The sequence below is a fragment of the Protopterus annectens genome, chromosome 3.part0 (genome assembly GCF_019279795.1).
Source record: "Protopterus annectens isolate FY-2018-M chromosome 3.part0, PAN1.0, whole genome shotgun sequence".
Lineage (NCBI taxonomy): Eukaryota > Metazoa > Chordata > Ceratodontiformes > Protopteridae > Protopterus > Protopterus annectens.
The window spans coordinates 1,608,399,712-1,608,414,969 of record NC_056731.1 but is presented as its reverse complement, the minus strand read 5'-3'; the positions used below and the strand labels follow the sequence as shown (position 1 = coordinate 1,608,414,969).

At 40.2% G+C, this 15,258-nt stretch overlaps 1 protein-coding gene across 1 annotated transcript in view; it reads right to left on the bottom strand.

The window, feature by feature from the left end:
- RGS22 (regulator of G protein signaling 22) overlaps window positions 1-15,258 on the bottom strand; it is a 971,253-nt gene that overhangs the window by 635,801 nt on the left and 320,194 nt on the right. The window contains exons 9-10 of the mRNA XM_044065939.1: window positions 9,748-9,909; window positions 9,477-9,657 (exon numbers count right to left, since the gene is read on the bottom strand). Of these exons, the coding sequence (XP_043921874.1) occupies window positions 9,477-9,657; window positions 9,748-9,909 (343 nt within the window). The remainder of the gene's footprint in view (window positions 1-9,476; window positions 9,658-9,747; window positions 9,910-15,258) is intronic.

The following is a 15,258-nucleotide window of genomic DNA, read 5'->3' as shown; positions in this document are numbered from 1 at the left end:
TATGAGGGTACAATGTGTGGTTGTTAGTTAGGACCCAGTCAAGGATGGATTCCCTTTCAGATTTTTTATCACATCTAGTTAGAATTTGGACTAGCTGCTGGTAGCCATGGAGATTTATTAGATTACTTGGTGGTTCTGATATACAGGTGGACCAATCTAGGTTGAAGTCCCCCAGAATAAGGGTTTCTTGTGAGTATATGGAAGAACACCAGGATAAGAAGTCTACAAGGCTAGCAGGTGTATTACCAGGTGGAATATAGATCACAATTGTGGTGATGACCTTTTAGGGTGAAGTTGAAGTTCTGAGATAAGTATGTCCCAATTATTGGGGGAGGGGTAGGAGTTTGGTAATTGACAGACAGTTAAGTTGGACTTGTACAGTAAGGCAGTTCCACCCCCTTTACGAAGTGGTCTGTCTTGTCTAATGATATTGTAGCCGGTAGGGAGAACTTCTGAGTTAGCTATGTTTTTATTTAGCCAGGTTTCTGTTAAAGCAACTATGTCTGGGGAGTAGTGTGCTATTGTAGCCTGGAGTTCAGGTATTTTATTTTTGATACTTCTAATATTAATATTTAGCATTAAAAGATGATTGGTTTTGCTGCTGTTGTTGATTTGCCCAGGGATGAAGAAAGTAGGGGTGTTATGTTCTGACATTGGTGTTGGAGCAGTTTGTGTTGGACAGGATGGATTTGGGCCTGAGTTGGGGTGGATATCCCCACTTATGGTGAGCCTGGAGTTAAAATGGTTATACAGATGTTGGAGTTTGGTGAGGAGTGTGAGAAAGTATTGTGTTTCTTTGGAGTAGGAATGAGAGCATATGTGTTTAGTTCTGAATTGGTCCATTATGTAGTTCTTGAATAATTGTGGGCAGATATTATTATAATGTGTGATGTCTGTATACGAGAGTGCATAATGTAGTGTTGTGCTACTAAGTTTAGGGATATTGCTAGAGTGATAACTTGTGGTGTTGTAAAGAATTATGAGAAGACAGACTAGACTTAGTTGCGTGATAGTCATGGTTATAAAGTTTAAGTTGTTTCTAGGTGGGGGGGTCTGAATAGGAATTATAGGGTTGCACTATATTTGGATGGGGAAGTAGTGTGGGTGATGTAAAAAATGCCTAGTGAGAATGAGAGTGACTGGGAGTATTTTGTGTGGAGCAAGTTGGTGTGGTATAATGTGATATGACTTGAGGAGCTGTGATTGGTGGAGGTGATGTGAGGGTGAGCTGTGGGTGTGGCTGTGATTACTATAAATGTAGAGGTAGTGGGGGCGGGAGGGAATAGGGGGCAGGGCAGGGGAGCAGAGAGAGCCCGAGCGTTAGCAAGAGTGAACGGAGCGGGGCAGTGCCAACCAAGACAAGAGAAAAAAGTAAGTGTTACTTTACAAATCTGAACACTTTAAACAAATTCCTGAGGTCTAATGGCTTACCGGCAAGCAGAATGTAATTGCTGAAGAGCACTTGTGTCCTGGTGGGAGATTAGAAATTTAAAGATGGCTCCATGCTCAGCAGGATTCTAATACAGACTTTGCACTGGGGGAGGGTGATAGCACAAGGGGTGTAAACCAGGTGGAATACAAAGAAACCAGAGAGGCAATCAGTGGAAATCAGTAAAGGCCTCAGAGGGGGTAAGTAATAATTCAAACTACCTGTAAAGTGAAGGAGAGAAGAGACAGCAAAGTTTATTAAGGTTGGGAGTGTGTCTTCACATTGACTTGCTGATTAGTAATCAGTTTGTGCACAGATTAGAGTAGGGAGATACATTAGCAATGGAGGGGAATGTATAGAGATGTAAATAAACAGGTGGGCCGCCAAGTGATACAAACTAAGGCAGAAAGCACTGAGAGGGATGCTTGATGGTTAATTTAGTTACAGGGATGTGAATTAAATGTATACTGTCTATTGGACAGTTAGGATTACTGTACTAGCTGGGGGTGGGGAGGACACAATGCTACAACAGTCAGTTTTATTAGCAAGCTGAGAACTACTAAAAAATACTGCTAATGTAATAGCTTCACTCTCATAAAACATACAAGTAGAATGCCTGGGTCGACTGACCCTGCTCTTGAGGCTCAAAATGTATATCCTTGTTTAGTTTGCAGTACTGATTCCTTCTTATACTGTATGGATGGAGTGGTAGACTGCAGATTTGCTTGAGAGTGCTCTGAAGAGAGAGAGGATGAAGCTAGTAGAAGGAGACAAAGACAGGTCAGAGGAAGTAATGAGGAGATAGGAGGGTGTAAAAGATACAAATCTGAGGATAGCGTGGATAAAGCAGGAGAATAGATGCTACTGCTACAGTTTGAGAGTGCTTCAACAGTAACCACATCACAGTGCCATAACTTAGTTTGGAAACAGGTTAATAAATCATGCACAATACATTTATCAGCCAATTATCCTGTGCATACAAGAAAAAGGAAAATGAACACAACAGCACAGCTGAAGCAGTAGCAGAGACAACTGTAGTGCTAACTCAGTAAATACTGTTTCTAACTCCAAGACTAGGTCAATTAGATGTACATTACAGTTATAACAGCAGTTTTAGTAGCATAGAGACAACATATACCACATCTAATTCCTTGTGAGACTCACACTCACCTTTCCACTCATCTCAAATTAAATCTAGAGGTCCCCTCACCCTATGCCCATACAGCAACTCAAAGGGTGAAAAACCTGTGGATTCCTGGGGAACCTCTCTGTAAGCAAACAAGAGATGGGGAAAATATTTGTCCCACTCCCTCTTAAACTGATCTGCAAATGCCCGTAGCATGGACTTGATTGTAGAGTTTAACCTCTCAACAAGACCATTAGTCTGAGGATGGTAGGGGGTGGTCTTCATGTGCTTCACCCCACAGGACTTCCACAGACATGCCAGCAGGTCTGACATAAAATTGGCACCTCTGTCAGACAGTATTTCCTTTGGGAAACCTACCCTGCTGAAAATCTCTAACAAAGCATTCGCCACCTTCTCTGCCTCAATGGAGGACAAAGCCACTGCCTCAGGGTATCGTGTAGCACAATCTACCATCACTAGGATATACTTTTTCCCTGTGGAACTTGGGGTACTTAGAGGACCCACAATATCCATAGTTACCCTCTGAAATGGCGCCTCAATCACAGGCAAAGGCATCAAAGGAGCTCTCACCTTGTCTCCTGCCTTGCCTACCTTTTGGCACTGCTCACAGGTCCTGCAGTACCCTGTTACATCTCTGGAATTTCCAGGCCAATAGAAGTTTTGCATAATATGCCTCTTTGTACATTTTATGCCCATATAACCTGCAAAGAGAATATCATGGGCTATGGCTAGAAGCACCAGACGGTAAGCTCTAGGCACTACCAACTGCTGTACTCTCTCCCCTTCTAGTCCTCCCTCAGGGATCCACTCTCTGTACAATAACCCTTTGTTCCAGTATACAGATTCCCCCTTCCCTTGAGAATCAGGTGCCTCCCTAGCTACCTGCCTCAGGACTTGCAATGTAGGTTCTGACAGCTGAGCCTGTCTCAAGTCTCTCCTTGTAACCCTTCCCAGCTCCCCTTCCACAGGAAGTCTGGCATCCTCTGACATCGGTGCCTCACTGTCAGCCTGGGTACTACTACTCACCTCTACCTTTGCAGTTACCCTGTCCAAGGGAACATCAGTACCCACAAGCAGCTGTGGCTCACATTCAGTCTCACTGCTACAGTGTACCTCACTCCCTGAAGTAACCACCTCAGCAGTCCTGGCTGCAAGTATGCAGTCTGTCTGGGTCTCCCCCAGGCTACCAGACTCACATGCTTGTCTCCTAGCCTTACTGCATGTAACTGCATAAGTACATAGTACTGCCTCATCCAAATCCTTCCCTCTCAGGACATCTGCAGGATGGTAGTTCCATACCCCTGTTGTCTCAAGACAACCTACTATTGGCATTTTGTCATTACCACTTACTGGCTCCCTCACCTTTGGTTACCCACCTTGCCTCCATGGACACCTGTATGCCACATGGCCCCACTGACTGCATTCAAAACATTTCACCCTAGGTCCTGGACGTGTACCTGGGCTAGTGGCTTGCCCTACTACTGACGGATTCTGTTGGGGCAGTCTGTGCTGCCCACCATGGGTTCCTTTAGACCCATGAGCAGTACTGGGGGTCATTTTCCTGTGCAGGGCTGCCCTGCTTGCTAGGTATAGGTCTGCCTTCTTCCCCAACTCCTCTGAAGTAGCACACTGTCTATCAGCTAACCAGATCCTCATGTCCTCAGGCAAAGTGCTAAGGGCTTGTTCCCTTACCAAAATGTCTGCCAGCCCTTCAAAAGTGGTGACCTGACATCCACTCACCCAACTATGAAAATAAGTGCTCAGTTCAACAACATATTCACATACATTTTCATCTGCCTTGCATCTATGCTCACGAAACTTTTTTCATATACATTTCAGGTGTTAGCTTAAAATATTCTAATAAATGTATTTTTACAGCAGTATAATCAAAATAGTCAGTGTTATGCATTTTTGCTAAAGAAGTTACAGCTTTACCATGGAGTAAGGGGGGTCAGGAACCATACCCAGAGCTCTTGGTCAACTTCATACTGCTTACATACCTGCTCAAACATATGAATGAAGCTATCAAAATTATCCCCCTCTTTAAACTGTGGAAGAAATTTATTGACCTTTTGTGCTTCTGGGGTCCAGTTACTCCCTTCCCCATTACCTCAATGACTCTGGCAAAGAGTCAGCATTTCCCTCTCATGCCTCCTCTGCTCTTCAGTTTCCTCGGTTTATAGACTCCTCATTTTCATGGCTGCTTCTAGTTCTATATGCCTGGCCTCCAACTCAAGTCTCTTTAGCTCCAGCTCGATTTTTAAGTCCACTGCAGAAAGGTTGAGCTGTCCATTCTCCGAGGATATTGTATCTCCACTGTCAGTCTGATTGTCCTCCAGGCTGCTGTTTTCTGATGCAGTTGTAACCAATGCTGCAATCAGGTCTGCTTTAGTCAGGTTTCCATGCACCAGTCCTCCAGCCTGGCACATCTCTGCCAGCTGGCTCCTTGTCAGCTTTCCATACTCTTCTGCTGACATGCTGCCTGCTCACCCTGACTAACACTAAGCTACCAAAAGAAATAAAACAATTGTGATCTGAACTCTGAGTATACACTGCGTGGCTGTTTTAGAGTGCAAAACACTTTTAGAGATCACTGTACATAAGCTACAGGAATTTGCTCTACCCACACCACTACAAGCCAATTAGTGTGTGAAGTAGATCCCACCACTGCCAAATGCTTGTGATGACCATGCCCTGGCCCAGCAATCAAGGAGCCTCAATCCTCACCACTAACACCAGGGAGGTCATCTCCTAGAAGAGGAAAGGATAACTAATACACACAGTAAAGTACAATTTCCTTTAAGTGCACACAGAGATCACAGTCAGTCTGGGGCTGGTTGCTCCCATGCTCACCAGGTCCCCAATAAGACTACCCACTGGCACAGCTATAAAGTCCAGGTCTCAGCCTAACTGGGCAAGCTAAAACCTCCAGTACCCTCTCTGTCCAACCAGTGCTTCGTGCCCCTGCCAAGTAGCTGACACAACATGCACACACTTTGAGATAAGTATTTATACAACTTCACAGACACTCCTGGGAAAGGCTGACACAGATTCTCCAGCTGTGCCCCTTTACCCAGACTATACGGTAGTAATTACTGCCACCACCCAGTTAATAATATCAGCTACTAAAAGGCTCTTAAAAGGGTGTCCAGTTATTACTGTGCAATATTATTATCCAATGGTAATATGACTAACAGTCAAGGCTTACTTTAGAGTGGCCTATTACAATAACCCCTATAAATATGCAATGTACTCTAGAGCTTATCTTTACACAAATCAGCCACAGGTGAAAGGTTTTAAAAATATTTAATAATAAATAATTAAAACACAAGACAAAACTACTACACCATAGAGATATCTAAGAGTTCAGAGATCACACAGAAACTTAAAATAATACAGGACAGGTCTGATTTCAAAGAAAAATACCTAATTAATCTTTACTAGTTTTAACTATTCCTACAAAAAAATCACAGTGCTAAAAACTTACATGTGAACATAAGGAAGAGTGCTGGTAAGTTAGATGTCCAAAGTCAAAATGCTTTCAGTCTGTTGAGAGAAATAGTATTTAAACATTACTAACAAACATGTTTGCTGGGTCCCTCCCCAAATTACATCATTTTTGACACTTAGGTTTTCCCAGGCAAAAAACTGCATTATTTAGCAATCTAACACCTGCACAGAAACTTACAACAATAGAAGACATTTCACATCTATATTCTAGCATAAACCGGAACAATAAAACACATTCCACATCTAAATTCTGGTCATAAACGTTAGCCTTAAAACAATGGCTTGAAACCTTCATCCAGCCGCACTGGAACTGACTTGTAAAACATTAAAAATATTCATAAGATCTTTTCAATTTCAAAAGGCACATTTGAAATGCTTGGCTTGGTTTTCCTTACAGTAGATGGCAATGTTGCAACAATCTTGAAGTTCACATTTTACAGTGTTTTCAAGCCTGTATTTCACATTTATTTATACGGTTGATAGAATTATGTATCAAATTCTATTTGACTAGGCTGGCAGCCTTCACCCATCTCTCCCCAATCGTCACAGGAAGTACAACGGTAAGTTAAACTGTAAAATAAAGACACCTCAGAAAATGACAATACACTTTAAATGAAAGCTGTTGCTTATATCTTTAAACCCACAGCTTTCACTGTAGTAATTCCAACAGAATGGAAAACAACTATAGATTACCATTACTGAAACTTTCTTATCCCCATAAATCTTCTGATAGTAGAGTGATTGCAAAACTCTTTTAGGCAAAACACTTAAAAAAGCTTACATTAATCTGAGGAAATTTACTGACAGTGATAATTTATTAAACAAGGCACGGTGTGATTTTCCCCAGATATAACACTCTTATAGTCCTGTATTCTGTAACATATGGGGCAATATTTATAGGCTTAAAAAGGCCTTTTACAATGCTGACAATACACTTCTTACAGAAGAATGTAATTATCTGTAAATAGGTATAATTGTTTGTTGTATAACTAGTATATGTAGATTAGATAGCTAGATACTGCATTTCACTTATCATAACCAAATACAGGTAGATTAGGTAGTTACGTGCTATCTTGTAGTTTACTTACTGTAACCATATATTCACTATTTTCTGTTTTATGTACTGTTTTCTGACCAAATGCTGCTTGCAAACTGTAGTATATGTGTCAGCCACCTAGTTGGATACTCGGCAAAGTATGTTACTAGCATACACCATGATTCACTGTCATAAGTAATGCTGTACAATACTATAAGCTAATTGTCATCTGTATTTTATATCAACTGCTTGTGTATTATTCTATGCTCTGTCTGCTACTATGCTTGGTATTGTATACGTATTATGTCTCGGTTTATTGTGCACTTTTGCACCTGGGTCATGGCTTAAAAAGACACTTTGGGCCAATCTACTCACATGGTTAACAAAGATTAAAAAGGTGACAACCCAGTACACCAGGTGCATAACTACCTAATGGAATCGTTGAGGTCCAATTTAGTAGTGCATTTTCTGAATGTAAAACTCTAAAGACAGGTATCCTACAAGGATCTCTTTATTAAGACCCTTCCATTTCGTCACTTATCTATAATCTTCTAATTAACATCCAACACTGAATATATCATTTTATAAGGTTAATATCGTATCACTACTACCTGGAGAAACATCTTCCATAATGCAAACTGATCAACAATAAAACTTTTAACTTCCTATTTGACACAACATTTTCCAGAAAGCAAAGAAAGTAGTTTAAAATACATACATATATAGTAAATAAAATATAATCTGTGGAGAATTACACAATAAGGAGTTATTACTATTCAAAAATGTGCACACTGATTAGATAGTCTATTTAGCATGCCTGTTATAACTCCAACATATACCAATAGAAAAAAAGTCCAGCCATTAAAGTATTGTTGAGCAGACAAACTTTGTAATGGGAAATGCTCAATAAAGCTATCTATTTCCATTACAAATCTTGTTGTAGATTATTATTTAATTACACCCCCCCAATACACATAAATACAGGCTACAGTGGATTTCTATTGCAATTGTCATTTTTGTCTGCATTTGGATGCGCTTATAAAGACTAGCACAATTACTAAAATAATTGCTGAAAACACACTAACATATCATTTTATTACACGGTGAGAAAAGCAATTAACATTTAGCCATGCCTTTCTGCTAGCAGATATGGAAGAAAAAGAAACTGCTTCTGTAAAAATGGGTAATATTAAAAAAACAAAACAGAGAGGGGAAACAGAGATAACCTCTGCTCCATCTTCTTTACTAAACTGATGTGCTCTACAAATGTATGGACGTACATGTCCTACACATACACAGTGGAGGAAGACCAGAGGAAGCAGAAGAACACTAAAGCTCAGTTGCAATGAAATTATTTAACAAAGCTAAGCAATTTCTTTCCTTCTTAAATAATGTCAGTGTATAACAGCAATAACCCACTCCTAGATGTGGGTTTCACAGGATTTACTGACGACTGGCTTTGGTTAATCAACAACTATTCTGTCTTAAGTTTTCAGCAGTTTATGATTTCAGCATGGACAGTTGTTTTGAGAAAATAATAGCATAAAGTGGCCTGATAAACGTAATAAAATACATTAACTGTATAAATACAGCAGAGACTCAAAATATCAGATTGTATTCAACTCAAAAGATACAGCCTTTGCTGGAAATGATGAGAGGGGTTGAGAATAACTACCTTGTGCTGGTTTACCCTTTTAGCCTGCTGCAGTGCTGACACCTGCTGGACACAGTGGTGCATGGCATGCACTGTATGAGCCAAGGATGTGCTTGGCTCTGCCATGCTGCAACAGCACAGCAGTATTCCTAGGGCAAGTGTATGAAGGTGCGCACTCCAAAGGAAGTCAGCAGATTCTCACGTCTGTAAACATGTATGTCAGCTATGAGTGGAGGGGTTAGGGCCCTATAAAAAAATCCTGCTAGCTGACTGAATGACAATTTCCCAGGACTGGCTTCCTCTTCACAAAGGAATGAATGAGCTGGTCAGTCATGAGGTAGCTGAGGGCTAGCAGACAATGCAGATAAAAATGATAAAAAATTCAGAGTATAGTTATGGTTCACTGTTATTCTGGTACACTAATACTAATGATTTTTACAAAAATACTGTTAGAACTGTTACCTGCATTAACCAAGGCTGTTTTCTTTGAACTGTTTGTTTTGCTGTCCTCACCTTAAAAAAATTGTTACACACCAAAATTTCATTAAAAGCAATGTATAGGAAGGGCATACATACATGGTATGTGAATACCAATTCATCTGGGAAAAGTGGTACACTGTTAACATATGGCTATGGCCAAACATAACTACAAAAAACAGTTTTGTGCATACTCACAAAGAAAGAAAGAAATTATGGTTACCTGTGAAGGTGAAAAGTTTATCTTTGGAACACAAGATTTTGATCTCAGTGGCAGCAGAGAAACAGTCCGAAGATGAGGCTCAACACTTGTTTTTGGCCTCAGGTGCCGTTCTTTCCATGTCCTGAGTTCTGCACTTGCATGAACTGCAGAAACAGTGCCAGTCAAACAATACCTTGGTCCCCTGTGAAAATAATATCTTATTCATGAAATACATTTTAATGGTGTGATTAAAAACAACTAGTACTGTAAGAAGCACAGTTCAAGTTCATACCAGTACAAAAGCAATGGCTTCAGCACATCAGGTTGAATTAGGCACAGCCATTCCTCAGTCCACAGTGCAGCATCTGACACTCCCAATCTAGAAAGAATTTCTGTGTTCAGAAAATGCACTCCACTGCTAACCAAATATGTAGTCTTCATAATTCTCAGGTGCCTTTCATAGGAAATAAATAAACAGCAAGTTTAATCATCAAAGAAAATGATTCTGTGAAACATTACGAGTGAGTTAGATAGTGATCTTAAGCATTTTAAAACTTAACTTAAAACTTTAAGGTGGTAACCCATACAAGGCCCCATTAGTACCAGCCTTGCATCTAACTAGGATCAATGCTTAGTCTAATAACATCATGATACGGTCTACAAGATCCTTTAGACTGTTTAATAACACTTGCAGCAAACTAATGAAGAAAGCCAAAATGCAAAGGTTACTGCAGATCTGCATTTAAAATATTACCAACATTATTTGCCTTAATCAGACAAGTGTGCTTCTTATAATTACTTGAAACTTTGAAACTTTGGACACACCACTGCATCAGAAAAATTATATCAATATGTTCTGGGAAATGTTAGCATTCTATAAATTATGATAAACAAAAAATCTCTGTCTTTATGGAAATATGTTATTACGTAAATTATAACAAAATCTGTATATTTATGAAGTATGTTATATGCCTTCAGTAATTATTGACAGAGGCTTTGATTTTCAAACTTGCAGGTAGCAGCTTGTAAAACAATGGTTACATGATCCAAAAAAAACTGTCAGCTAAATGCTTTGTACTCCAAATGACAAGAAGAAGCATTCAGAAACTTCTAAGAACAATACTATGCCATGGGCCTGACTACCCTGCAATGTTGCTGCTGTATATTGCACGCCAAAATGTATAGCATATGCCAACATTTTTGCATATGTGCTGCACTGACAACACACTTTGGATATTGTTATAGTTAATAAGATCATAAGTTCCACTTATACCTGTCCTGAGGCCATGAGTCCTTCAAGGAATACAGTCTTCCTCAAATTGTCCATGAATTTAGTAGCTCTGTGGGATCACAGGATCATAGAAAATACAAAGCAACTGAGTCTTGTGACCATTTGCATCTTGCCAGAACCCACTCTTGAACCGCATCTCCTTTTTTGAGGAGGACTATGTCAAACCAAGGGTGAATTTGTGAATACTCATCCAATCATCCAGTTCCCAACTGAAAGAAGATAATGCAACACACTGCTTAATTTGTAACAGGATTCTATTCCTGAAGTAGGTAAGACACTGTGTAATGAACTTATCCCTTCACATTGTTTTATTTATTTGCTGCTGAAGATTTAGATCCCCAGCTCTGGTAATTCTGGGATTATATGATTTGTGGAGATACAAGAGATCCAGGACCACTGGGTTCCTAATGGCATGGAAGGCAAGTCACAGGTCTCCTCTAGGGAGACTATATACCGAATAAAGGGACAGTGCTTCCAGTCTTTTCTGGTAGCTTATGACTTTTATGAAAGTATCTTTTTAGTCAGGAACATCTGGGATTATTCTAGTTGTTTGATATGTCTTGTGAGGTGCATTTCAAAAGGGGCATTGTATTCAACAATTGGCTTAATCAATGCTGGCTATAAGGGGACAATGAACTCTTTAGATATGGATGACATTCTTTTGGCAATTAATTGTGTTAAGTAGAAGGACTTTCTGACCAATGTTGCTATATGATGATCAAAGGAAAGGAGATTACCAGACCAAGTTCCAAAGTCTTTAAAGGCATTCTCATTTTGGAGGGGGTGTTTGTCTATGTTGTATGCTGGGGAAGGCCTGTCTACAAAATCTGTCAATACTGCACTTCTTAGCATTTAATTTGGGCCCATGTTTAGCACACTAGGTGTTTACAAGTGCAAGGTCTTGATAAAGGGCTTTGACATTAGAGGGGGGCCCTGACAATGACTTTCAATTTATAGCATGTCTGCAGACTTGGTTAGCCAGAGGTCTTGGTTCATGGTCTGGAGATCAAAGAAGTAAATGCCAAACAAAAATCCCAGCACTGAGCCCTGTGGGGCACCACTGGTCACCTTCATATTCTCTGATGAGGCACCTGCTACCTACACTGTGTAGGTTGGTGCAGAGGGTTAAGGCTGTGAACTGAATTTCCTGTGGTACAATGTTTGATTCCCTCAGTCCTCATTTGTCTGCTGTGTGAGCTTGAGCAAGTCACTGAACTAAACACTGTTTGTGGGTCACCCCTGAAAAGGGACCGTATAAGCAAATTGGTATAGGTTGTGTCTTTTAGTCAATTTGCTACCCATCTTACAAATTAAGGATTTATGTGTAATGCATTAAGCTTACTGTCTATAGGAATGGTGTAAAATGTCTTGGCAATGTCAAGGTATACCACACAGGTAGCATAACCTCTGTCAAGAGCCTGTGTTACCCTTTCAAAGAAGTTAACCAGATTCATTGGACAGGATCTACTCATGACAAAGGCAAACTGCTACAAGGCCAGGCTAAATATCACAGTTTATCAGGTCAATTATAATGTATTCAATGGCTTTGCAATAAAATCTGTCAAGACTGATGGGCCTATAATTCCTGGGGTCACTGGTGGGGGCCACCCTTGTGCAGTGGCTTCACTACTGCTATGTGCCAAACCTCAAGGACAACACCAGTGGCTAAGCTCAGATTAAAAAGTTTAAGGAGGGGCACTGCCAGGGCTTGTTTAGCACTGTTTATTAAACAGCCAGGTATATTATCAGGTCATATGGAGGAACTATTTTAGTCTTAAAGATCAGCTTCAGTACATGTTCTTTAGTGATGATGTTTGTGGCTCTCAGAAAATCTGAGTAGAGATGATATGGTCCATAACAAATGTAGAGATAACACTGCAATTCCCATCCGGTCTAAAGGCATGGAAGACACTAAAAACAGCTATGGAGGGAGAGCTGCCTGAACATTTAAACCAAGTTTCAGTAACAACACAGACATGGAAGTGTTCCAAATGTAGAGGCATTTTGTTGCTTGTTAAGATTTCTGGCATTAAGCACAGTCACCTTAATATGATCCTGTTTTGGATATGATACAAGCTGGGATGTCCATTAGCCCTAAAAAAGCACAGTGAGGCGAGAGAAGGTTTTAGCCAATGTGCAGAAGCCTTGGAATGAGTGGTGCAGGCCATCCTTTTCATCCCATGACTCGATCTGATCATTAAGTTGCCTTATACTTGCCATAGCTCTCAATTTCTTTGCTCAAAAATCAGGGACAAAGGGATAGAAAATGAAGGACAAAAGCCCAACATTGGGGACAGTTTCTACATTTTATGCCAATTCATTTAGAAAGTTAGCAGAGCAAAAGGTTTTCATCAAAATGTATATGAGGCAAAACCAGGGATATTCTGCCAAATCAAGGACATTTGAGAGCTAAGAAACTTATTGATTATCTAATATTTACATCAAAGCAGTTCCATGTTATAGCTACTGTTTAGGCAATTAACCTATCCCTTTAACAGGTCTTAGGCTGGTAACAGTCTTGAATTTAGTGTATTTAGTGGAGATTTTTTGCCAGTCCACAGGACTGGTGATGATGAGGCATCCGTGGATGGGTAAGAGTCCTCCAACTCATTTGCTCCCTATCCAAAGAACCTTATAAGCCACTTCGTTCCCATGAGAGGTGAGAGTCTGGTAGTAGGGAGCAGGTCAGTGTGTTAACATAATGGACTTCCCAAACTCTCATCTCCTTTGGCATGTTGCTGATTTGTGCTAATGCCACAGCTCAGGGGTAAGCATGTTGTGCTACCTGCCCATATTGCCAGGCTGAATCAGTACACCAAGAGTGTACTGTGAATCCGCTAGGCTCCTTTGCTGGGTGATCACACATGCAATGGTGGATGTTGCCAATGCAGTGAGCCAAGCCACACTCCAACCCCCCAGGCCAGTGTTAGCTGCTCACTCCCATTGGCCATTTCCAGCAGTCCTGCCTGTAATTAATCACATCATATCATAGTCGGGGCTTCGTCCCTCTGCATTATGGAACCAGGTAGTATGCTTAACATTTTCTGAGTCAGAGGACACAACACATCTAGGAATGCCTACAAATAACGGTCTAGGAAAAAATAAAAGCCAGACACAACCTAACCTTCATGAATCACATTTAGTTCTGTGTAAGTTCAAACTGACCAATTTCTCAGAGTATTGTTGCTTCCTCATAAATGGAATTGTCCAAGAAAACGATCTTTGCACCAGCACAGATTGAGAGATGTTAGACAAAAGTGCTCACTGCTTTAGTTTTAATAAAGTGTTTCTCTACTTTTGGCACATACATATTTTTAAAGTTCTATGTTGTCATAAGTTCCACAATCTCCTTTAGCAATTTGCAACACTTTCCACTCTTCCTCCTCATCTCCTGTGAAATAACACTTCCCTACTTCCATTCTTAATCTAATTCTATCCCATGCCACCCATGCCTCCTTACCCCCATCCTGTAGTCCTCTATGTTATATATCAATATCTCTTGATCTCTTCAAAGTGAGTATTGCTAGCTTATTGTCCTGTAACAGCTGACTCACCCCCTTATCATTCTCTGCACATTCTATAGCAGCTTGATTTATTTATTTTTATACTACCTCAGCAAAGCCCTGTATAGGGTAATTTTGACTTTAGGAGTCCTAGGTTCCACTTTTTAAATTATGTATGCCATAATTGCTGCTGCCTCTGCCATCGCAACCCACTCACTTTGCTTAATTTGACCCATTTTAGATGTAATAATGAGTCCCAAATCTTTTTACTTTTGCATAGCTGAAACATCTTTTAATTTTTAATGTAATGTACTTCAAAATTACTGCAAACAAAATGCATGGTTTTGTACTTATCTGCACTGCAATACTAACCACTGTGTAACTTTACACTAACCATGACACGTGTGTTCCAATGTGCACTCTCTTTCACAAGAGTCACACAAAAGGACTGTAGCAGTTCAGTGTAGTTAACAGTCACAAGCGTGAAACTCAAAACTGTGGTCTCAAAAATGAAAATAAACTACAGTTACAACAAAATATAGTGAATTTTGAAAACTAGTGTTACACCAATAAAGTGTTTTAGAAGGGAATCTTCACCCCCACATATTACTAAAGCCATGCTACTTGTATATGTTCATTTCAAGATTGCTACACAGAAAAAGGAAAATATGCTGAGGTACTTCTGTCAGACTTACTGTGTATACCCCCCCCCCTCACTTGTGATTTCACTATTATGAATATCTCAATCACAATCACTTAGATTTCAAAAGGCACCATTTCAGACTGGCTCCTAGAGACAAGTTTACTGCTACAACAGTAGCATATCTGAACAAGTTTACTGCAGATATTTGTTTCTCAAGTGGGGTACATCACTGATGAATGGACCATATTCAGACTCAGTTCTGAAGCACGGTTTGGGTAACTGACTTGCTCAGAGTCATACAATAGGCAAACGGAGGCAGAGAATGTCAAACTCTGGACTACAGTAAGCAGCTCATAGCCTTAATCA